This window comes from Delphinapterus leucas, chromosome 1, assembly GCF_059928025.1.
Source record: "Delphinapterus leucas isolate spDelLeu-1000000601 "Yukka" chromosome 1, BTC_Dleu_Yukka2, whole genome shotgun sequence".
In the NCBI taxonomy this organism is placed as follows: Eukaryota; Metazoa; Chordata; class Mammalia; order Artiodactyla; family Monodontidae; genus Delphinapterus; species Delphinapterus leucas.
The window spans coordinates 123,211,380-123,237,648 of record NC_143129.1 but is presented as its reverse complement, the minus strand read 5'-3'; the positions used below and the strand labels follow the sequence as shown (position 1 = coordinate 123,237,648).

The following is a 26,269-nucleotide window of genomic DNA, read 5'->3' as shown; positions in this document are numbered from 1 at the left end:
ACCTCCATGATAAGACAAACAAAATTACATACCGTTGTATGTAATTTTGTAAGCTCAATGAAATTTTTTACTGACTTCATTAATTTTGTTTATTCTTCTTAATTAATTAATTAATTTATTTTTGGCTACGTTGGGTCTTCATTGCGGTGCACGGACTTCTCATTGCTGTGGTTTCTCTTGTTGTGGAACACGGGCTCTAGGCACGGGGGCTTCAGTAGTTGTGGCATACGGAGTCAGTAGTTGTGGCGCACGGGCTTAGTTGCTCTGTGGCATGTGGGATCTTCCCGGACTAGGGCTCGAATCCTTGTCCCCTGCATCGGCAGGCGGATTCTTAACCACTGCGCCACCAGGGAAGTCCTGACTTCGTTATTTTGTAAAATGAATTACATTAGCAAACTAAATTTTTCTTAAAATTGCAAATTAGACTTTTCCAAATAAATGAGTAGTTGACAGAGAGAATTGATAGTTATTGTATAACTACAACATTTTTTGATTAGCTCAGAAGAGATTTAACTTATTACTGTGTTTCTAAATTCAGAGTTCATATTAATGCATCTGCATAAATGCATGTAAAGTTTATACTAGTTAACTCAAGAAGGATTTATTTAGCAGCTACTGAATGCAATGCATGAGATTAGGCATTTGGATGCTACAAAAGAAATGGGATGCATAAACTTGTTTAACAATTTTAGGGATAGTTTGGAACTAAGAACTGGAATTCACTAGAGGAGATTCATGGTATTCCAGCTTTCTGAAATATGTGCTTATCAAAATTAGTTCAAAATCAGCCAAGCAGCCTTTTGAGCTCCAGATAAAATTGAGAAGTACAATAGTATGTGCAAAATGAAATCAGTTCCAATCAGAGGAAACCAATTAATTCTTTCCCAGTGGCCCAAATCATTCTATTTTCAAAATTTAAGCCATTCTCAAAAATTGTACCACGAAAAGTTTCAGTTATACAGACAGAATTTGAAGCGCAGACAATTCTATTTGCAATAAATACAAGGGGGAAATAAATCTTAGTTTGTTTTATCTTACTTAGTCATGACCCACTTAGATTTTATTTGAACATGATGTGGGGAAAAGTCAGAGTGTGTTAATTTTTAAGAAACACAAGCAGGGAGAAAAAGCAGAAATGACGTTGTCTCAGAAACATCACCAGAGAGGAGAAGACTCCTTCCCTGTCAATGCAGGGTCACCACTAGGTGATTTAGGCTTGGGTGCTCAAGAGAGAACCTTTAAGCAGTTACCACTGCAGCACACCACTTGGTAAATTACTGCTTAAGTGAACAAAATGATATTTTTGTGAGCTTGAAGGGTTCATACACCTTCCCAAAAGGGCTAACTTCCTTCCCAGGGTGTCATCATATGTTAGAATCTGGCTCAATGTTAAATACATGCCCTAGGCCCTTGTTAAATCAAGTGACATAAATATGGGGAGTTTCTTTTTAAACCTTAAAGCACTAACAAACCTTAGGTATTACTGGATTTAGTCTAAGATATTTTTATGTTCTTAAATTTAAGTCTAAGAGGATGTGACATTCACTTAGTCGAAAAGCTGGTTATATAAAGTGATCATTTTGTAACAAAATGAAATTTGAATGCTTCTGTTTTATACTGTTACTTGACTTGATTATATGTAGAAGCCAGGCAGGCCAAGTATGTAACAGAGAATGGTGGAGACTGTGGTCAAACTAGAGAACAGAACTAGAGTGAACAATCATTGTCTAAAGGGAGTCAAGCACAAATTCTGGAAAAATGTCTAGCTGAACAAAGCACATCTATGAGGCTACATTGGCCCCACAGATGACCAGTTTGGAACTCTTGATCTAGCAGGATAGGCTAAAATAGGAATGGAAAATGTAGATTTAACTTTCATTAGAACTGAAATCACTAGTTAATTTTAGAATTTCCATATCTGCTAGTACTTTACCAGAATTCCAACTCATAGATCTTTTAATTAATCATCATATAAAACCTTTCACATACTATGGTGACAAGAATGTTGTATCACACTGTTTAATATCTGGAACTTAGGCTAAAAGACAGAAAATGGTTTCTAAACTGATTAATCCTATAATAATAAAATATTATTTTATGAAATGCTTTGCACGTGTGTGCTTTGTAGGTTTTTCACTATGATTTACAGAATAGCTTATTAAAATCAACAAAATTACTAACTTCCCTGTAACTGTAAGCACTATTATTATGTCTAGAAACAGAAAGTGATTCATGCATTTTTTTGCTGAAATATTGACATAACCATGCTAATATATAATTATGAAAAATTATTCCGTGAAATAGAACATTTTAATAATTTTTAAGCAAATTACTTTCCTAAGTAAAAATATGATAAAAGCAAGGATAAATTATTAGCTGACAGTTCTTTAAAGCATTGTACCGTAAATATGAGGTGAGCATCCATTTTTTTCTACCGTTTGTATACAATTGAACAAATAATTACTCACAAATAAGAGTTTTAGTCCCATAACTCCAACTGTCCATAGAGCTTTTCTTCTGGAATATCTCGTTGTCAGCTTTACTCAACATGTCCAAAACCAAACATATCATATTTGCTTCAAAACCAGCCCTCCTCCACTTACTGAGTACTACTATGTGTCAGACACTCTTTTAAGACCAAGAATGTAACCACCAAAAAATAACAAACATGGCACCTGCCCTCATGAACAAACATGGCACCTGCCCTTATAGTCTAGTGATGAAGTCAGGTGTTAAAAATATAATTAGAAGCACAATGGATGCTATAGAAAATACCATATGCTATAGAACTAACCATATTAACAGAGAGATGGATCCAACCTAAGCCAGGGTTCAGGGTAGGCTTCCTGGAAGAAGTGATATGCTAATACTAAGAGACGGAGAGGTGAGTAGGTGTCAACTAGAGAAGGATGGAGGAGATTGAGAGTATACTAGGGAACAGAGAACAGAGATTTCTGACATAGAGGAAGAAGCCAGGATAAAGACAGGAAGGAGAGAAGCCCAGTATTTCTGGAGCATAAAAGACAGGGCAGAAAGATACTGAATGAAATGCAATATGTTCCTTATTGTTTTAGACTTGACACCTGGCAATTGTTTTTTGTTTTTTGGGGTTTTTTTTTGCGGTATGCGGGCCTCTCACTGTTGTGGCCTCTCCAGTTGTGGAGCACAGGCTCCGGACGCGCAGGCTCAGCGGCCATGGCTCACGGGCCCAGCCGCTCCGCGGCATGTGTGATCTTCCCAGACTGGGGCACGAACCCATGTCCCCTGCATCAGCAGGCGGACTCTCAACCACTGCGCCACCAGGGAAGCCCCTGGCAATTGTTTTTGAGCTGTCATCTTCTGTCATCTCTCATATCTGAATCCGAATCATGTCCTCCATATCCAACCATTCATTTCCATTTCCCCTACTTCCCCTCTAGTCTAAGCCCTCACCTCTTACCTGTGAACTACTTTAACAGCCTCCTAGCTGCTACCCTTTCTGCTCCTAGTTTCTCCCTACTCAAATCCATTCTAACCACCACCAGGTTAATTTTCCTAAAAAATATATTTCATATTTCATCATGTTATTTCTCTACCCACCAGAAACCTCCACTGGCTTTCTACCAGATTAAAGCTAAACCCTTTACCCTGGTGATCAAGGCCCTCCACGTTGTGGCCACACTCTACCTACCCATCTTCTGGCTTTTCTCCATGGGCACCATCTACTTCAGCAAGATTGTTCTCTTTGTTATTGGTTCAGCAAGTATTTATTGGACACTAACTTTGTGCCAAGCATAGTTCTAGCTCCCAGGGATACAAAGTTCCAGATAGGAAAGGTCCCTGCTGTTATAGAACTTATTCTAATGGGAGAGGACAAACAATGGTGAAGTGGTAGGTGCTGTGCAGAACATTATTATAAGGGGTGATGTCCTTGAAATTAACTGGCTGGCTACCCTAGATTAAAAGGTCAGTAAAGTCCTCTTATAGGAGGTGACATTTAAGCTGAGGTGTGAATGACAAGAAGCAGTCAGCCATGGGCTCAACAAGGAAAGAACATTTCAAGCAATGAACTGTGGTGTAGAAGCAAGCAATTCGTAGAGTCTACAGTAGTCCAGATAAATGATGGCGGCTTGGGGATGAGTTGTGGTAGTGGAGATGGAGAAAAACTTGTGCATTTGGGATATGCTTTGGAGAGAAGCCTATGGGAATAGATATGAAGAGTGAGGGAAGAAGGTAATCAATGATAATGCTTAGAGTTTTGCCCTGCATTGGGTGAAGCAGTTCAATTTCAAGGCAGAACTGGATAATGTTGTTAGTGCCTTTCCTGACATAGCTCTTCCCAGAATTTTCTAAAGAATACCCACTGTCGGGACTTCCCTGGTGATGCAGTGGATAAGAATCCGCCTGCCAATGCAGGGAACACCGGTTCAATCCCTGGTCCAAGAAGATCCCACATGCTGTGGAGCAGCTAAGCCCGTGCACCACAACTACCGAGCCTGCGCTCTAGAGCCCACGTGCCGCAACTACTGAGCCCACGTGCCACAACTACTAAGCCCGGGCGCCTAGAGCCCATGCTCCACAACAGGAGAAGCCACTGCAGTGAGAAGCCTGCACACTGCAGTGAAGAGTAACCTCTGCTCGCCACAACTAGAGAAAGCCTGCACACAGCAACGAAGACCCAACACAGCCAAAAATAAATAAAATTAAAAAAAAAAAAGAATATCCACTGTCATCTGTAGACTACTTCACTCTTTTCGTGGAATTAAAGTGAGTTCCATGAGTCAGTAGTCAATGACCTCATTTATTGTATCAGCAGAGAATGGAAAGTTCTACCTGATCTCCAGGGAAATGTGAGTATTTTGCCGTGCTAAAATCCAGTAATCTGCTTAGCCACATTACTCATGGCAGGCCAGGTGCTTTTTGGGTAGTTAGGCCTTCTCTTTGCCTCCTTGAATACCAGCACATGGATGAGGAAGGAAAGATCCATGAATCAAACAGCAATAGCTGGTAGAGAGCATCTGCCTCACTTGGGCTTGCCGGCTCTGTCCTCTGATCTATTTGAACATGTCATTTGTATTTCAGATTCTGAGTCTTTGTGTTTCGTTTCTACCAACTGAGAAGTACTTTCCACTTTTCATCACCTGTTCTAGTCTTTCGAAGTTCAAGTCCTGCCTCTTTTGCAGTCTTTTTCTACCACTCCTGCCCAAATGGATCTACCCATCAATTGAACTCCTATGGTGTTTACCATAAGAGGCATTCATTTTAGCCCTTATCCTGCCTGGTGTGCATACCGCTGTCAGATATAAGCATGTGAGCTCTAGTCTGTAAGCTCTGTGGGGACAGGACTACCTCTTATTGTATTCTTCTACTGAACCATCCTCAACACACTAACATGTCTGACAATAAATAGCAAAGATTTATTGCTGTTGTAGATGTAAATTTAAATCTTCATAGTTACCTTTTTAAATCAAGGAGATTAAAGATAATAAATATTGAGAATGTAAAGTTAAGCGATGTTGAAAGATGTTCCAAATATAGAAATTGTTTGCTACTCTTTACCTGTCTTGTGACAGTACCTTAAGTTTTTGTGCGTTATGCCACCAAGCCATTCCATTGGACTACAGTAGAGCACCTGGATCATAGTGATTGCGTATCTATATTTATGGATAAATGAAACACGTTGTGCATAAGCATTGCCTCGATCGGCAGCTGCATATGGTTATGAAAGTTGTGAAGGTGTGTGCTACAAAACTCTAGGAGCACCATTTTCGGTGACTAGGATGTATACCAACTACCAAGCAAGACTAGGCAGTACTTAAGAAGGTTCCTCGAGGGCAGAGGTTGGCAAACTATGACCCATGACCAAGTCTGGCTCACTGCCTGTTTTGTTTTGTTTTATTTTGTTTTGCGGTACGCGGGCCTCTCACTGCTGTGGCCTCTCCCGTTGCGGAGCACAGGCTCTGGAGACGCAGGCTCAGCGGCCATGGCTCACGGGCCCAGCCACTCTGCGGCATGTGAGATCTTCCCAGACCGGGGCACGAGCCCGTGTCCCCTGCATCGGCAGGCGGACTCTCTTCCCTGCGCCACCAGGGAAGCCCCTCACTGCCTGTTTTTTATAAACAAAGTTTAATTGGAACACAAGCACATCCATTTGTTTATTTGTTTATTGATTGATTGATTGATTTAATTCTTGGCCATGTTGGGTCTTCGTTGCTGCGTGCGGGCTTTCTCTAGTTGGGTGAGCGGGGGCTATTCTTCATTGCGGTGCTCAGGCTTCTCATTGTGGCAGCTTCTCTTGCAGTGGAGCACGGGCTCTAGGTGCACGGGCTTCAGTAGCTGTGGCACGCAGGCTCAGTAGCTGTCGCTCGTGGGCTCTAGAGCGCAGGCTCAGTAGTTGTGGCACATGGGCCTAGTTGCTCCGCGGCATGTGGGATCCTCCCGACCAGGGCTTGAACCCGTGTACCACGCCTTGGAAGGCGGATCCTTAACCACTGAGCCACCAGGGAAGTCCCCATTTGTGTATTTATTGTCTACAACTGTTTTCCTGGCTAAGTGGAGTATGAGACTCTCTGTTCCTCAAAACCCACAATGTTGATTATCTGGCCCTTTAAGGAAAAGTTTGCTGCCGACTTAAGGAGACAGGAGTCTTCTTCCAGTTGAAAAAAATCAGACTCATTTCATTTTTAAATTTCTTCAACTAATTGGTTAAGTGCAAAAAAATGTTTTATTGTGCTTTTTTTTCCGTTTCAAAGTTATCTTACTCTTTTGCAGTAATGCCTGAAAATTCAAACTTTCCTTATCGACGGTATGATCGGCTCCCTCCAATCCATCAATTCTCCATAGAAAGTGACACAGACCTCTCAGAGACTGCGGAGTTAATTGAGGAGTATGAGGTCTTTGATCCTACTAGACCTCGACCAAAAATCATTCTTGTCATAGGTACGAGGACAGAAAGCAAAATTTTCATACTGTTGCTCACTTTGTTTATATATTTACATTTCAAAAATTATGTCAACTATACATCATATTTGCAAATAGTTGGATATTGACAAACAATGGAAACAAAAGCTTGAGAGACAGTAGATGGAAATATTTTTAGCATACTTTTCAATAAAACATATATTGTTATAATTATATAATCTAATGCTTATTGCACTTTTATAGAATCTCATTACAATGTCGTAGAAATTCTCTGTAATAAATGAAGATTTACCATCTTATGGTTTTTATTTGCTTAATTTTTAACGTAGATAGCTGAATCCATTAGAAGTTTTCTAAACATGATGTGTTTTTTCCCTTTAATTCAACAAATTGTATTTTTATTCACTATTAACTTCAGAGCAAAAAATAAACAACAATAATAATATGTTGGTAAAGATTCATGTAAATGAATCTTCCTTATGACAGACTGGCACCAATGATAAAATCTAAGTTTGTTGTTATTAGACAAGCAAATCTAATAGAATAGTGTTTTACACAGCACGTAACACCTGAGTATTAATGAAAATAACAAGGATAATAGTTAATTTTTTAAATTGCCACTATGAATCTTATGTTGAATATGAAAATATCAGTCTGATGCCATTTCAGAAGGATTAGATATTGAAAATGTCTTAAGTAATTTTGCAGAATGCATTTTTGACCACTTTTGCAAATTCTAACTTCCTCAAAAGCTATAAAATTTTGAAGAGTCCTGTCAACATGAAACATTTGTAGTCATTGTCTCACTTTCCAATTTGACTCAGCTTTCACAAAGATGACCAAAAGCAAAAATCTAGCATAAGATGTTAAAGCTATTCTAGCCAGTAACTGTTAACCGAGGGCCAAATGTATACAGCCCCCAAACAAAGAAGTACTGCTCCCAGAAGATGTAACGATGATGGCAACTGGGGAAAAAACATGCAAATAAGCACACCAAACTAGAACAAGAATTTAAGTTCACCAGTCTAGAGGGATATTTGTACATCTATAAGTGTAATGAAAATAAAATTGCACATATGTTTATCCCTGAATTGTTATATTATAGAAAAATAATTGTAAGACGAGAGTACAGAAATCAGCTTTCTAAAAGTCAAAATATTCTCATGGTTTATGGCAGCCACTATTATGCCATAAATCTCTATCTATTCTTGAAGGTGGAATTTTTGTGTGTGTGCTTAAAAATTTGGGGTTCTTACCTAGAAGAAAAGGAAATGCTTCATTAAAAAATAGAGCTACAGGTGGAGAATAATTGGAAATTATTTCACCTTTTTAAAATGAGATATTCTTTCATTTTTGTTTTTCTTGCTGTTAGTACAATATTGGTGATTATTATCAGGATAAACAAATGAAGGCTTGATTGTCCATGAAAAAGGTGTAAAACAAGTTGTTCTTGTATAAAACAGCACATATATGTGAACTTTTTGTGCATTGTGAATTTTATATGAAAATGATTAAACTATTTCAGTAAACTAAGATCTGTGGAGAAGATATAAATGCTTAAATCTCCTACACTTCACAGTTCTTTTTTACTCAGTAAAATCAGCTTGCTTCCCAAGGGTGTGATTTTGGTTTTAGACTTACACTGTGTGTTGTAACATTTTATGTATTACAAGAATGATACAGAACCAATGAGTGTAAATAACTTTTAGAGGACTGAGATAAGAGAAGAACAGAAAAAGTGAATCTGAGGTTATCTGAGAAAATTGAGACAATTTTATGACTTTTGAGGAATTATAAAATAATTGTACCTGAACCTTACAAATTTTTATTAGTTCCAACCTGAAAAAGAGTGGGAGAGGTACAGATATCCACATCCAAATAAGCAAAATTTCCCTTCTGGCAATACAGATTTTTTTTTTTAAAGGTAACCTTCTTGGCACAGATATTAATGAATCTCTCTTATGTTAGCATAATCATAAAATCTAACAGTTAGATGGATCCTAATATTTATAAGTAGTAGAATTAAATAAATATAGCAAAATTAAACTTACTCTGGTTTCAGGGAGAAGAAAGTAAGATTAGTTTGTTAGGAAGCTCTGGTAATCAAACTCATCCAATAAATTAATGCTCTTCTCTGTCAATTGTGCTAATCGTATTTTTTTGTTGTCTGCTAATGCCTCCATTAATTGACAAAAAAATGTTTTTCCTTGAAGGTGCCATAACTTTCTTAGCATGTCTGAATTTTTAAAAATTCAATATGTTCTCTTATTTTGATGATTTGTCAGATCAGGTGTGAAAATATGAAAGATAACTTTCATTCTTCGGGGATCAAATTAGTTTGAATTTGTTGATGGCATTGATCATGTAATTATTTGTCTTCAAGCCAGTCCATGGTTTGCCCATGGCTTAATAGGCCAAGAGCAGCTACTTGGAACCAAAACTTTTTATTTGTGAAGTAATGAATTTAATACAGTAGTAATTTATAATGGTAAGTCTAATAGGGTTGGATTTAGAGTTTCTTAGAAAGACAATGTCAAAAATGTAAACAAATTTCTATCATAAGTTTAATAAGGCAATGAAAAGGCAAAAACCAGTTTTATTAGGATCATTATTTGGGATTGAGGTTAAGGAAAGGGTCTCAGTATACTAGTTGATCTTAGAATTATGCACATTAAAATTTTTAAAGAGGAAATAACCCCTAGCCAACCAAGTTCACTCACTCAGAACTCTTCTTACAAAATCCAGAACAAAGCGAAGCAAACACCATTCTTTTTTGCTTATGTTATTTGCAACAAGAATTTCTTAAAATATACTAAATAATGGTATGTAAAATGATTGCTACCACCCAAAAAACTTGATAAATTGAATTAGTAGAGAGAACATCAACTCACTTTTCTATTGAATTTTTATTTTTAATATTGCTTAACCAATTATAATTATGTTTCAGTGACTAGCACCAAAAACAATTCATTACTTATTATCATTGACTTTTTAAAATATTTTTTCTACAGTCAATAATTTATGATTAAGTATTTTAAAATATTTTATTTTTATAATTGCCAACAAATAACAAATCACACTGGGATGATTGTTATGTGCTTTATTTTGAAATTTGCTCAGACTTTAGATTCCAGTTAGTCTAGGTTGTCTAGAAATATAAATTTACTAAAATAATGTAATATGATTTGGAAATAAAATCTGAGACATACATTTTATGATTTTTTAGTGCTTATGCTTTTAAAAAATAAATGGCAGTTACTGATTATTGGTATTGATTTATGTTGCAAAATATTGATTATTTCATGCTAATGTATCACAAAATCAAAACTATCATGAGTTCTATGAAATTGTTCTACCTTAAAGATCTCTTCCATTCACTCTGCGTATTTACTGCATAAAACTTCTTTTGAATTTTAAAGGATATAAGGCAAGGAGATGGATGAACAGACAATTCAAAGAAAGATTTAAATAAGCCATGTCAATATTGGTGTGGCTTTGGTTAAAACTAATTTTTACGTTTCACGAAACTGCACATTAACTCTTTGTTCGGATGTAACACATTTCTGCCATTGCAGTCATTGTTTTTTGTATATCATAGATTCTTCTTTGATTACAGAGGATAAAAGTATTAGAGTTTACACAGAAAAACGGAAGCGCTTTCTTTCAACTGCATTATTCAATTTTTAAAACTAGTAGTTTACTAAAATCGGTAAGGGAAAAAATGTCTCTTTCATCTAATACAATCAATCACGACAATTCTACCCTTCCCTCGGCTAAATCTACACCTTCTCTGCATTCAGAGGTAGCACTGAGATGCCACAAGTAGAATGGTTTCTGCCCTGGTACTGGTCTAGACTCTGCATCTCAAGATGAAGATAATAGTTGTATGAAAGGGTGTTTCTTATTGTATCAGAAGGTCCCAATTTTGCCTGTTCTAAATGATAGGTGGTCCAGGAAGTGGAAAGGGTACTCAGAGTTTGAAAATCGCTGAACGTTATGGATTTCAATACATTTCTGTGGGAGAATTATTAAGGAAGAAGATCCACAGTGCCAGCAGCAATAGGAAATGGAGTCTTATTGCCAAAATAATTACCACTGGAGAATTGGCCCCTCAGGTACTGTTGTATAATTTGCTTCTATTCTGCAAAGATTTTTATACTTGTGAGTATAAGTTTAACTGTGGTTTTTCATCTTTTTTCTTAAAAAAGGAAACAACAATTACAGAGATAAAACAAAAATTGATGCAAATGCCTGAGGAATTGGGCATTGTTATCGATGGATTTCCCAGAGATGTTGCCCAGGCTCTATCTTTTGAGGACCAAGTAAGAATGTCTCCTTATCTTTTAAATGACCTTGTTTTTTTTTTGCTTAAATATTTGAGATTAAAAAAAATATATATATATTTCTTGGAAGACTTGCTCTTATTTGGAATGAATTCTAATCTGAAAATGAACAAGTACATTCATTTGGGTTGGCAGAAGGTCATTTCGTTGGCACACATGCTTAAAAACTGAACGCAGTCTCTGCCAAAAAGAAAAGATAAAAACCAATAATAGAATTCATTATTTTTTTAACAAAAATGCACATCTCTCTAACCTTTACTTCAGAATACTTTCCCTAAGATTGTATTTTTAATCTTTAATCACTTAAAACAAGCCTTATTCAGTACTGCCTGGGGATGTAAAATATCACCCTACACTCACAGCTAAGGAAGCCCTCTTCACCAGTGTATGAAACACTAAACCACCTGTCTATAACAAGGCAGGGTTCAGTGTGCCAAAGTTTACTCAAATTTGAGTAGACTATGCCTGCTCGATACCCAATAATCTATTTGAAAGAGAAATAAATCAATTAAAATATTTTGTATATCTGTTTAATCTTTGTAAAGCTAGTGTGTCTAATTTTTCATTGAAAAATGTTAATTACAAAAATAACAAATTTTAAGTCCTGGTGTAAAAAGTGAATGTCCATTAATGCCCTTCTTCCATTCCACTGCCCATCCTCTCCTGAGACATAGAAATAGTGTTAAGCTTATTATATATCCTTCCAGGCCTTTTTCTATATACTACACTTTTACACACCCAGGCATGGACATGTGTGCATGCTCATATACAAATGCAGTTTTAATTTTCATAGCTATTTCCAAACTGTCCTCCAAAAAGAATTTTCCAAGTTATAGTCCCATCGATGTTGAATAGCAGTATATTTCTCCAGACCCTTTCCAACCAGATATAATTCATATTTAAAATTCTTGCCAACCTGTTAAGTAAGAAACAGTATTTCACTTTTTATATTTATATTTCTTGAGTTATTACTGAGGTTAAGTATATTTTCAGATACTTATTCACCATTTGTATTTCTTCCCTGTGTGAATGCCTGCTTTTCTTTGCCTATTTTTCTACGAACTTGTTTTTCTTTTCCTTATTTAGAGAAGCCTTTAATATATGACCGATATTATATCAAGGAGAACTAAGTCAAATAAGTTGTCAGTTTATGTCTCATACAAAAGAAGTGTGGAGTTAGGCAGTTCAAGGCCAAAGATGGCTTCATGAAAGCTGTCTTTGAATATTCACATTAACTGTTTTGGGGATGCTTACTGTGCTGGAATATCTTTCTCCCCTCCTCAGATCTCTCCCTCCCACAGCAAGTCCAGAACCTCTTCTTACTCAGCTTACGGGCTTGGTTCTTATTGCTCTGGCCTTGAAGAGAGAAAAACTAGAAAAATCCATTTTTTGTTTTTGCTATTGCTGCCAGATGATATTGCTATTGAAAATGGGTACTATGTCAGCCATTCCATGTGATTCGTGGCTACAGTGGAAGCATGAGAGCCAATCAGGCAGGAATTCACACGCAAACCTGGTCCACACTTCATTTCAAATGAAATGCACTTGGCGAGTACAAGCAGAAAAGCTGAGTGATTCTTTCTGTCTATCGCTTTTCAAACATGCTATGTCTCTTGCTTCACCCCTGGATAATAACTCAGGCAGATCCTAGAGTTTTCCTGGTCACAGATAGTTTCATTTTTAGGTATTAAAAAGCCCAGTCCACAATTATATCTCAGTAAAGCTGGAAAAAAATTTAATAAAAAAAAGCCCAGTCCAATATAAATCAAAACTTCAGTTTCTCATTCAGTTTAACATGTCTGCTATCCTCAGCTTGGGCCTGATTCAGGCTCAGAAACCTAAAGTGTTGTCTCAGAACCCTGAAATTCTTCCTTATGTTGCAATGGGGCAAGTAGTGAGGAAGGGGCAGAAAATGCATGACTCTCCAGCAGCTCTCTCTGCACACCTGATCAATCTCCACCTTCTCTTCTATAGCCTGGTCATGAGTGATGGGCCTTCACCACAATGGGTGAAGGGTCACGGTATCAGTTTGGGGACACCTGCTAGCAGGTTCCATGAGATGGTCTGGTATCTTTCTGTAGAATGTACAGTCACTTGCGTTTACTGTTCTGAGCCACACTTCTGAGGCTAGAAATGTCCAATGTAACATTTTCTTAGGTTGCCACTGTAGCAGCCTAGAGGTCCTTGCCCCCCCAGGCAGTCCAGTGGTGTCTGAAGTTGGTGCTGCCTTTGATGAGCTGCAGGAGTTCGGAGAGCGCAGAGGCAAAGCTGCAGGGTTTATGTAAAGCAAAGTGTTAGGGTCAGCGCCTATTACTCCGCACCCTATGTAGGCTTAAGCTCCTGTGATGTCATTTTTTTGGCTACCATTTCTGACACCAAATGTGTGGGGAGTTTCCACACCAATTCTCCAGTCCTCTGACACCAACTAGATGTCCAAGAATTGAATTCAACTCTGACACTAAATATCTGGAGTTAGCACAGACGCTGCAGGTTAAGGCTCAGTCCTACATGACTGCCCCCCGCTTCAGACATCATTCAAAAGTCCTAAGGTCACCTGTATTCTCTCCAAACAGCTGTAAATTTGGAGCTTTCCATGGCATCCCCCACAGATTTGATAATTCACGAGACCAACTCACAGAAATCAGGAAAATGCTTTATTTACATTTACCAGTTTATTATAAAGAATACAACTCAGAAAAAAAAAAAAAGAATACAACTCAGGAACAGCCAAATAGAAGAGGTGTGTAGGGCAAGGTATGGGGTTGACGATGGCAGGGACCTTGCATGCCGTCTCTGGGTGCACCTCCCTCCCAGCACGTCAGTGTGTTCACAAACACAAAACCTCCCCAAACTTCATTGCTGAAGAGTTTTTATAACCCAGTCTTCAAATCCCCTTCCCCTCCGTGGAGGCGGGGGAATGGGGCTGAAAGTTCTCACCTTCTCGTCTCATGCTTGGTCTTTCCAGCAAACCAACTCCATCCTGAGGCTATCCAGTGGCCCTGCCCTGAGTCACCTCATTAGCTTAGACTCAAGTGTAGTCAGAAGGTGCTAATTACGAACAACAGAAGACATTTCTATCACTCAGGAAATTCCAAGTGTTTTAGAAGCTCTGTGTCAGGAATCAGGGACGAACACTAAATATATATATTTTGTTATACCACACTCCTCAAAGTTTTTCTTTAACCAGCTTTTTTTTTTTTTTACTGAACATGTGGACATGTATAAACACACAGGCAGAAATTTTTCCCCAAGACTTCCTCACAGGTCCAGAGCATAAGAAGAGATGGATTTCTGACATCAGCCATATACACTAGTGATGGTAAGACCATTGTAACAAAAAGACCTAACACTTAAGTGGACAAAGAAGTGTATTTTTTTTTTCTCATAGGGAAAAATGTCAACATGAACAGTCCAGATTGACTGGGCAGCTTTTCTCCTTGAGATCATTTAGGTTTTTTCCAAGTTGTTGTTCTGCCACCTCCTAGGCCATGCCATCATCTGTCTGATCGAAGCAGGGTTGCCATCACCTGTGGGTTCCAACTGGCACACAAGGGGAAGAGAACATGAAGGTCTGAAGTCCCAGATCTGGAAGTGGCATCCATCACTTCTGCTCACATGACGTTGTTGAGAATTTAGATGTGTTGTAATTGCAAGGCAGGCTGGGAAACTTAGTCCAGTTCTATTACTGTGGAAGGATGAGAGAACTGACTAGCAGCTTCTACGCCAAGTTTGCCCCTCTGACCATCCAAATGTCTCCAGGCTCCCTTCTTCCCACACAGAATGTACTCACTCGCTCCCTAAAGAACACAGACCAGAACCCCATCATCTAGTTCAAAAGTCGAGAATCTTTATTGATATTCAGTTCTCTCCGTTCGGTCCAGATTTGATTCCTCATCACAGACACCTATAAACATCAAGTTATCTGACCTCCCTGCCAACAATAAGCAATGGAGGCGTAATACCAGAAGAAGGGAAATAGAGGCTTCTATTCAGAAAAGGGAATTTGGGCAATATAAATGGTAGTCCCTGAACCACAGCAAATAAATGCTGTGAGGCAGGGATTGCCAAGGGTCTCTGCCCTGAAAGTGGAGTGATTTCCTGGCTTAGCCCATTGGCAACTCCATTTTCTCTCTCAAGGAGTAACTCTTTGCCTGTTCTCTTCTGAGTCCCCTGGCCCTCTGAGAAGTTCTCCTTATTGTCTATTCTGCATGGTCACGGGTCACATCAAAGTGATGTGTTGGAGACTTCGCCTTCCTTAGGGGAGGTATTTTAAGTGTGAAAAATACACAAGCTTTTTCTGGCTAGGCTTATAGTTGCTTTGCATTTTCTCAAAAATTTGGTAGGCTTCTGCTCTTTTTGCTTGCAGGTAGTTCCACGTATCTGTAACTACACTCAAAGTCCTTTTCTGGACATATCAATAGATATTAAGCTGCTTTGTTTGTTTTCTCATCTTGATGGCAGTTACTTTGAGGCCATATAAAACAACAGGCTTGGGTAGGAAGGCAACATTCTTAGTCTGGGTTTTGCCTTAGGGCTGGGTCCCTACTTTTGGAAGGAGTTGGGTAGTTATTGGGAGTCCTTTGAACAGCACTAGCCATATATTCTGCTGTCTAGAGATATAGAAGCAGTTGGCTTTTTCAATCTTATAAGGTCTTAAATTACCAGATACTTTCGTTTTTCTTTATCTGCTTGCAATTTGGTCAGTTCTTTCTTGGGCTTATCTTTTTCTTGTTATATGTTGCCAAACACAACAGAGAACATCAACACATACTAACATTCTAGCTCTTTCTAGCCATTTCATCTCTAACTATGGGCTCCATAAGAACATGGTCTGTCTTCCAAGTTATCACAATAGTTATACCAATCATTTTGCAATGGTATAACAAGGGTCACCAACTTCTAATCTAAAATATCTGTACCTTTATTGCCCAAGAAAACCAATACCATATAATTTAGTTTTTGATGTAGTAGTGTCCTACTCATATGACTATTGTCTGTATTTTTTAGAGTGAAGCCAAGATGCTATAATAAAAAGACAGTGGTACACTGGAGTAACACAGTAACTTATTTCTCTTGTATGTGACAGCCTCTCCGTGAATGAGGGCCCTCATTCATTCATAGCTTCAGTCCTCACATTCATTCACAGATGCAGGTTCTTTCCAAGTTATCGTTCTTCCAGCCCCTAGAGCAATGGTTCTCAGTTTTTTTAGGTCATAAGACTCTTTAACACTTTTAAAAATTATTAAAAAATTCAAAAAGCTTTCATGTACATGGACTATATCTGTTGATATTTAGCATATGAGAAATTAAAACTGAAATCTTTAAATATTGTCATTAAAAATTACAATAAATCCATACAGGTTAACAAAGATAACACATTTTTATGAAAAGCAACCATGTTTTCCAAAACTAAAAAAAAAAAAAATGATATGAGAGGGCTTCCCTGGTGGCGCAGTGGTTGAGAGTCCGCCTGCCGATGCAGGGGACGTGGGTTCGTGCCCCGGTCCGGGAGGATCCCACGTGCCGCGGAGCGGCTAGGCCCGTGAGCCATGGCCGCTGAGCCTGCGCATCCGGAGCCTGTGCTCCGCAGCGGGAGAGGCCACAACAGTGAGAGGCCTGCGTACCACACACAAAAAAAAAAGATATGAGAAACATTGCTTTACATTTTTACAAATCCCTTTAAGTTCTAGCTTAATATGAGAGAGCTGCGTTCTTATGTCTGCTTTTGCAGTCCAGCTGCTATGATATCACACTTCATGTAGCCCCTGGAAAACTCCTGTACATCTGTGAGAGAATGAGAGTGAAAAGGCACACAGTTTCTCAGTGTTAGTATGAAAATAGTTTTGATCCGTTTCCTCCCTGAAAGGGTCTCAGCAATCCCCAGGGGTCTCGAGAGCACACTTTGATAACCACTTCCCTGGGACATGGTTGACATCTGCGTGGTGAAAGCTAGGTCGCTGCCATGGTTACTTCCAGGTGGTTGGAAGAGGGAGAAGAGTGGAGAAGGTATGTGCTCAACTGCTTGAGTCCCAGACCCCAAGGCAGCACACATCACTTCTCACAGTCCATTGATGAGGACTTAAGAAACATGGCTACGTCTGAGAATAGAGTTAAGTTCTGAGTTTGAGTGAGTGAGATTGGATATATGAAAAATTCTCAACTAGATAAACACAGTTTTAAAAAATGCTTGGACATAAAAAATGCTCAGAGGGCTGTCATCCTGCTTTCGTAGTGAATTGACTTGACAGATTCATAATTTGATTTCCTATTCCTAAGGGAGACAAATTTGATTTGCTTCTAAAGGGGAGTGATTTAATTTTAATTAACAAATTTTTTTCTAAGCATTAGCATGCTCATGCAAAATAGTAAAGAAAATGTGGATGCTTTCCCCCTGGAATTAATGACTTGAAGCTTTTTTTTTTTTTTAACATCTTTATTGGAATATAATTGCTTTACAATGGTGTGTTAGTTTCTGCTGTATAACAAAGTGAATCAGCTATATGTATACATATATATCACGATCTCTCAGGACATCGTATTTAAATGGTAGTTGGAGTTAGGCTTCTTTACTAACGTGTCTGATGCTTGATTTGGGAGGAAGACTCAAATAGCTGGGGTCTGGAACAGCTGGAGTTCCTCAAGCATCTTTTCCTATCTCATCACATGGAGGTCTCAGGGTGACTGGACTTCACAGTAGCTCAGGGCTCCAAAGGCATGTCACCCAAGAGAGCCAGAGGAAGCCCTATCACTTTTTCTACCCTAGCTTCAAAGGTCATGCATCACATTGATCACTTTCTGTTTGTTAGAAATTAGTCACTAATTCTCCCATATTCAAGGAGCAGGAACTTAGAATCCACTGTTTTTTTTTTAATTAGGAGAGTGTCAAAAAAAAACCCAAAAACTTGTCAGCATGTTTTAAACCACCACACCATGACACTCAGTAAATAAATACCTACTCATTCTTCACTTTGCTCACATCTGTCCCTTCCCTTCATTTCCTTTCTTCCTAGTCTTTTCGTGCTACGTGCTCACTTCCATCTATTGTCTTCACTTTTCCACCTTTCTGGTCCTTATTCTCTCCACATCCAGTCTGTCTTGTGTCCTGTGACCAGATTAATCTTTCTAAAAGACCATTGTCATTAATTCATTCTTCTGGTCGAAAGCCTTTAATGCCAATTACTATCCACGAACATGTTTCTCCCTGTATGGTTTGTTTCAGAATCAGGTACGTGCCTTGCCAAAAAATGTGCATTGTTCAAGTCCCTTCACAGAATTACTGGATTAGAATTTTTCGTGAGTGGAACCCAAGAATCTGCAAGTTAACAAGTTAAAAATCTTTAGCAAAGCTGATTCTTAAGCACACTGAAGTGCAAATTGATTTAGTGTTTAACAGCACATAGCAAAGGTTCTCAGCCATAGCATGTTGCCATAGTTATGAAGCAAGCCTGCTGTTGCTAATAATACTGAAGTTCTGAAATTAGAGCATAAGCCCACAGTTATCCCAATAATGTCATCTTCACTAGTCTTCACACTTGCTTTCTTGAGTGGGAGAGAAATTCCTTAGAATGGGAGGAATTTCACATAAGCTGTGTTCTCAGTATTAGTGTCATAGGGTTCTTGGGTCTCTGTGAAATCACTGCCCCGTGCAATCTGATCTGAGATGGACTTGGCTTGTCTTACCATCTCTTGAACACTTTTTGCCCTTGCTGTCTCATTATTTGTCCCTCCTTGATAGTCATTTTTTGCTGTTTGTCAAATCTTACCCTCCCCCGGACACCTTCCCTTAGGATCCCAAGTCTTGGAGATTTCTCTCTACTGTCAGCTCGTTGAGCAAAATATTTTACTGTCTGTAATATTTGTATAGCACTTATCATATAGTACCTTAAATTGATAACTATTCGTTCTTTAGATTTCTGTGTCAGTCAGGTTCCAACAGGAAAGATACAGAACATGCAAACAGGCTAAACAGAAAAATTTTATTAAAAATTATTGAAAGGGTATGTATAGGACACAAGGAAACTACAAAGGATAGTTCAATATCACAAGGCTGGTAAAAGTGGGATCGGTTACCATCCCCAGGCTCACAGTGCAGTAAGGGGAAAAAGTTCCTTGAACTCAGAGAAAAGACAGATATATGAAGAAGGCTTCCTTACCGAAGCCTTGACCTTCAGTAGAGAGAGGTAGCCAGCTTATGATAAACCCAGAGGACCAGAACCAAGGGAACAGGTATCCAGACTTTCATCTCCTCCCTTCCTCTGATCTCCTCCTGATGTTGACCACAGCCCCAAACCAACTGAAAACCACAGAGCGACAGAACCCGTTGATTCATTCCAGAAAGTCAGCCAGCCAGGGCCCAGAGTTGGTGAGAGAACGGTGGAGAGTGGAGCAAGAGAGGCAAAGGGAAAAGATACTGCACAATTACAAATTCATTAAGGCAGAGAGTCTTGCATCTACTTTTTGTCATCCTCACAGCCCTGTAATGAGCTACTGCATATAGTCGTTGTTCTGTAACTATATCTTCATTTTTTATGCCAGCACCCATTGGTTTTATTTGCCCAGAATGCTTGATAAGTATGAGTGATAAAAGGCTTTCCCAATGTTAACATTTTGTATTTTTTGCACAGTGATTCATTCAAACAGGAACTCCTGTATTTCCTTATTTTTCAGGCCCAATTCCCTTAATGTCTTTAATAGAAAAGGCCAGTTCCTTGAGAAAATGCAGATGCAGTTATAATTTGAGTCTCCTCAGTAATTACCAAAAATATAAATTCAAATTAAACTGGCTGTCATATATTTTGGAAGCCCACAGTACTCTTCTCAGATCCAACCAATTTAGCCTCACTGACTCTAAGCACATCACATTCTGTGTAGAGTAAATATGTGCACAAGTGTGCCCTGTGTTATGAGAAAATAAGGTCAGAGATGCTGAATTTCTATGAAGAATAAACAGGGTCATTGTTTACATTACAAAAGGACTCCTACCTTTACAGAAAGATTCAACTGGGATTTTCATTATTTGGGTAGAAACAAACATACTTTAGTTTTATAATAGTTGCTTTTTAAAAGTAAAGGCACAGGGGCTTCCCTGGTGGCGCGGTGGTTGAGAGTGCCTGCCGATGCAGGGGACGCGGATTCGTACCCCGGTCCGGGAAGATCCCATGTGCTGCAGAGCGGCTGGGCCCGTGAGCCATGGCCGCTGAGCCTGCGCGTCCGGAGCCTGTGCTCTGCAACGGGTGAGGCCACAACAGTGAGAGGCCCGCGTATTGCAAAAAAAATAAATAAAATAAAGGCACAGACAGGTTGAAAATAAAGGACAGAAAAAGATATACCCTGAAAATACTAAATATAAGAAAGCTGGGGCTTCCCTGGTGGCGCAGTGGTTAAGAATCTGCCTGCCAATGCAAGGGACACGGGTTCGAGCCCTGGCCTGGGAAGATCCCACATGCTGCGGAGCAACTAAGCCCGTGCGCCACAACTACTGAGCCTGAGCTCTAGAGCCCGCGAGCCACAACTACTGAGCCCACGTGCCACAACTACTGAAGCTCACACGCCTAGAGCCTGTGCTCCTCAACAAGAGAAGCCACGACAATGAGAAGCCCACACACCGCAACGAACAGTAGCCCCCGCTCACCGCAACTAGAGAAAGCCCACGCACAGCAACGAAGACCCGACTCAGCCAAAAATAAAAATAAATAAATAAGTAAAATTTTTAAAAAAAGAAAGCTGGAATGACTTTATTGGTATTAGGTAAAGTAGACTCTAAGACAAAAACTCTTAACAGAAATAAAGAGAACACTTCATAGTGATAGAAAGGTCAATTCATCAGAAAGATAGGAAAATTATAATGTGTATATACCTAATAAAAATGTTTCAGAATATTTGAATCAAACAGTTGACAGAAATAAGGTGAGAAACAGACAAATCCACACTCATACTTGATAATTTTAACAATCCTTTCTCGTTATTTCACATAAAAACGAGACAAAACATCAGTAAAGACCTGGAAGATCTGAGGAACAATAAACATAACTGGAATACAATATCCAACAACTGCACAGTAGACATTGTTTTCAAATGCACAAGGGACCTTCATGAAGATAACCTCTATACTCGGCCATAGCACAAGTCTTAATACATTTTAAAAGCTTGAAATCTTATAGAGTATGTTTTTTGGCCAAAATGGCAGAAAAAGCATTTGACAACATTCAGCATTGGTTTATGTAAAAAACTCAGCAAATTGGGAATAGAAGGGAGGAACTTATTTATTTATTTAATATTTATTTATTTATTTATGTGGCCGCACCGGGCCTTAGTTGCAGCGCGCGGAATCTTTAGTTGCGGCATGCGGGATCTTTAGTTGCGGCATGCAGGATCTTTAGTTGCGGCATGTGGGATCTTTAGTTTCACCATGCAAACTCTTAGTTGCGGCACATGGGATCTAGTTCCCTGACCAGGGATCAAACCCAGGCCCCCTGCATTGGGAGCATGGAGTCTTAGCCACTGGACCACCAGGGAAGTCCCAGGAGGAACTCTTTTTTTTTTTTTTTTTGCGATACGCGGGCCTCTCACTGTTGTGGCCTCTCCTGTTGCAGAGCACAGGCTCCGGATGCGCAGGCTCAGTGGCCATGGCTCACGGGCCTAGCCGCTCCGTGGCATGTGGGATCTTCCCGGATCGGGGCACGAACCCGTGTCCCCTGCATCGGCAGGCGGACTCTCAACCACTGCGCCACCAGGGAAGCCTAGGAGGAACTCTTTTAATCGATAAGGGGCACCTATAAAAAAACCAGTAGCTAATATCATACCTAATTATGAAATATTGAGTGCTTTCTCCCTAAGACTGGGAACTGCAGAGATGTCTACTCTTACCAGTTCTATTAAACTTTGTACTGGAGGTTCTAATAATAGCTAAGACAAGAAAAATAAATTAAAGGCATAAATATAGAAAAGGAAGAAGCAAAACTGTCGGTAGGTGTGTATGATATGATTGTTTACAAAGAAAATCCTAAGGAATCTACAAAATGACTACCAAAACTAATAAATTTAGCAAGGTCACAGAATACAAGGTCAAGGTACAAATCAATTGTAGTTCTATATATTAGCAGCAAATTTCTATTTATTATAAAAATAGGGTGAGCCATCTCTGGCTTATTATTTAACTTCCCATGATGATTCCTTATTAAAATATTGACTTAGAAGGGTATCTCTATTCAAATACATAGTCATTGGTACCACTCTATAAATGTGGATGGGACAAAGGATAACACACTTGTGTTTGTTTGCATCAAAAAGGTAGTAGTGACTAATTTTCTAATGTGGTGAGTAGCACTTGATTATTGCATTTAATCTGGTGTAGTCTTCAGTTCTCTCTTTTGTATGTGTGTGAATCATGGCCAAAAAGAAAAATCTCCCCATTCGTGCTTTAAATAAGATCCTCCATGAGTACACAGATTCACAGAAGTACAAATTTTAGAGGCTACTTTACCCTGCATATCATAACTGGTGATCTCTGCCTCTGGGGCTCTGAGTCATCCCAGAGGCAGACAAAAGCAGGCAAAATCAGCACTTTCTCAATCAGCTGACAGCAAAAGTACGGCTTTTACTACATGGAAACTCTTAGCATTTTTTAAAAACCTTTAAAAAGAATCTTTGAATTAAAAAAGCTTGGTAGTACCAATCTCATTTTGTAAATGAGACAATTGGTTCCCAGAGAGGTTAAGTGACTGGCTGGATTTCATAAATCTAGTTAATGTGAAAGCCAGAGTAACTCTTGAGCTAGAAGAAGCAACCCACACTTCTATGCCCAGTGCTCTTTCCACCCAACTATATTGTCTCCCTGAGCAATTGAAAAGGTCAAGTCTAGTCTCAAAGGACTGGGTTGTACCCCGCAAAAGAACCTCTTTAGACTTAGATCCAAAAGGCAGTCCCAAAACCATTTTGAACAGTGGACAACATATTAAAATGACTTTTTACTTCCCCAAAGGATCTATTTTGAAGGAGAAAGCACATTTAGCTTTATTAGTTCTGTGATGTTTACTTCAAAATCGTTGTTTGTCTTCATAGTCATTTCCGCATAACTGTTTTTCAAGCATGTCTAAGAGTTTTATCAATAGTATATTGTCTGATTCTTCTCTGCCGAGTAAATGTATTTGTATTTAAGAGAATAATTTTGAATTACATATAATGAAAACCTCTTTAAAAGTACCAATTGTTAAGCATTAAAGCAAGTTATTAGAACCAACCATTGATTCTTCTTGTCTAGAAATTTTTGGAAATTCTTTAATTTTATTTTTGCACACACTGAACACTCAATATTTACTGAATGAGTGAGGAAATGAGTAGGTGATAATAAAAGGATAATAGTTTAAAATCTCTGGTGGGCCTTTTCATATCCATGCTTCTTTGCTTTCTATTAAAATTTAATAATGAGCCTTCTGAAAACTCACCCAAGTATGTTGTATTTGAACTACCAAGTATTCTAATATATATTATTCTTTCAGCTGTGTGTATGTATACATGTGCATGTATGTGTATACATACACAGGGATAGGTAGATAAATAGACAGATAGATAGGAGGGAGAGAAATATTTGGAACGTGTTTCCAGCTCAGATTTGTTTCTTCCCAAATCACTCATACATTTCAAAACACTAAATGAATAAAAATATCCTGTTACAGTTATTATATTTCAGCGCTCTGGCTCCCTGTTAGAGCAGAAAGGCCAAGATGAAGACAGTTGCTGTGGCCAAAAAAGACTCAAAAGCCTGGTTTCAGCTCAGTGGCACCAGGACAGTTTGAAAAGACCCATTTTTACAATGGCTGTTGTCTTCTAGAGCCTTGGAAAATCACTCAGTTACTAATGGGAAATTAAGCTAAAGATCAGCCTGCTGAAACGGCTGAGTAGAATATTGAAAGTGGAAATCAACCATTCTGGGAAAAACTTCCTTGGTTTTAATTTTTTAAAAAACCGTCTTCTCTCCACCACTACTTAGCATTGAAAATCTAGTTAATTGTATTGCTTGTGTGTGTGTGTGTGTGTTACTCATTGTGACTATAGAATGAGATTGAAACTAATTTTTATGTATGGCTTATGGAGCCACCTCACTAATGTGTATAAACCAGCAGTGACAAAAATATTTCATCTGGTGTACTATATTCAAATGGTAATGGCTCCCTGGCCTGCTATGTTGAGAAAGATGTTGAAGCTGAATCCGGAGTGCTATGATCATTAGCAATGATGAAACTCTGCCCGTTCCAGATAGAAAGCTTCCAGATGGGCCATATCTGAGGTGTATAGACTTGAGATTATAACACTTTGAATTCCCATCCCAGATGTTCTAAAACACTGAATCTACTAAGCCCATTTATTAGATCTTTAAAGGAAAAAAACATATCCTTTACCCACCTCCTAGAAGTGGGGTTGCATTTAAGGAGCAGGGGATAGGATGGGGATACCCACAGAGACTACTCCTGGTTGTCAGAAAGACTCCTGATTTCACATATAGTGCTGGTCACTTCATTGGGTAGTCTCTCAGCTTAGCTCAGTACTCTGGATGTAACCATGGCTACCAGGCCATCAACTTCTAAAATAAACCTTGAGTTCATCACATTCTGTTACATCAGAGCAAGTTAGAGCTGGAGGCCAGATTATGAGATACGTTATTAATACAAAATGCAACTATTATACTTCTGGTGCTTGGTAGTATTCAACAAGATCTCACTAAGTGAATGAATAAGTGATAGAAGAGGAATTTCATTATATCAGCAGGATTTCTCATAGATCCAGTTTTGCTTACCAAACATAGACTTGGATATAATTTCTTCATTTCTTCCTCTCTCTACACACTTACCCAGGAAAAGTGGAGCCCTGGAAAGTTTCTGGCGAAAGAAGATATCCCTTTTAGTCATTTGGTATTCACATGGGCCACAAGCTTCACAACTCCAGGCCCTGTTCTGTGTCTCTGCTGTGCCCTGCCCCTGGATTTCATTTTGGAACTGTATTCCAACATAGTGGAATTTCCATTGTATTGAAATAATACCTTATGTCTGCTTCCACATTGGGATTGGGAGATCCTCGTGGGCAAGCACCATGTGTTGCCCCTTCTGCATCTCCTTCATCCAGTATGGTAGTTGGCTCATAGCAGATGCTCAATATATGTTGAACTGAACACCTATAAATGCATTTCCAAGTAGTGCTAGAACTCCGCTTATCAGCGTAAAAAACAAAAAGAAATGAATGAAAAAAGAGGGATCTAGTTAACCACTGTGGGAACATATTAAAATAGTTAATAAACACTTACAGATTGAATGAGTGGAAGAATGAAGGAATCTTCCTTAGTGGTTCTCATACTTATGATGTCCGAGAAAATCTTAAAAACAAGATGTTCTAAAGATATTTTCTCAAATTCTGACTGGAATTTGGGTCTTACTTAATGCCTCAAAGATTGTCTGAGGATATGAGTGTAAAGTATTTTCCATCATTATCTATATGAATCAGAAGAGTTACTCTAAAATAAGCTAAGCAGAGAGAGAATGTAATGCCTAAGGAAGAGAGGGAAATACCATCCCCCCTCCTCCACCTACTAATAACTTAATAGTCTTTTCTAAATTTCCTTGGAGACAGCCTTTGTGTTTAAGTAAATGCTAAGCAATCAACATAGATAAGTGTGAAAGAGAACTGTATTCAGCATGCTCTTTTTTTTTTTTTAACCTCTTTATTGGAGTATAATTGCTTTACAGTGGTGTGTTAGTTTCTGCTTTATAACAAAGTGAATCAGTTATACATATACATATATCCCCATATCTCCTCCTTCTTGCGTCTCCCTCCCACCCTCCCTATCCCACCCTTCTAGGTGGTCACAAAGTACTGAGTTGATCTCCCTGTGCTATGTGGCTGCTTCCCACTAGCCATCTATTTTACATTTGGTAGTGTATATATGTCAATGTTACTCTCTCACCTCGTCTCAGCTTACCCTTCCCCCGCCCCATGTCCTCAAGTCCATTCTCTACATCTGCATCATTATTCCTGAC

At 38.8% G+C, this 26,269-nt stretch overlaps 1 protein-coding gene across 1 annotated transcript in view; it reads left to right on the top strand.

Moving 5' to 3' along the window:
- Positions 1 to 26,269, top strand: part of AK5 (adenylate kinase 5) — a 238,174-nt gene that overhangs the window by 4,965 nt on the left and 206,940 nt on the right. The window contains exons 3-4 of the mRNA XM_089920808.1: positions 6,751 to 6,918; positions 10,846 to 11,222. Of these exons, the coding sequence (XP_089776934.1) occupies positions 6,751 to 6,918; positions 10,846 to 11,222 (545 nt within the window). The remainder of the gene's footprint in view (positions 1 to 6,750; positions 6,919 to 10,845; positions 11,223 to 26,269) is intronic.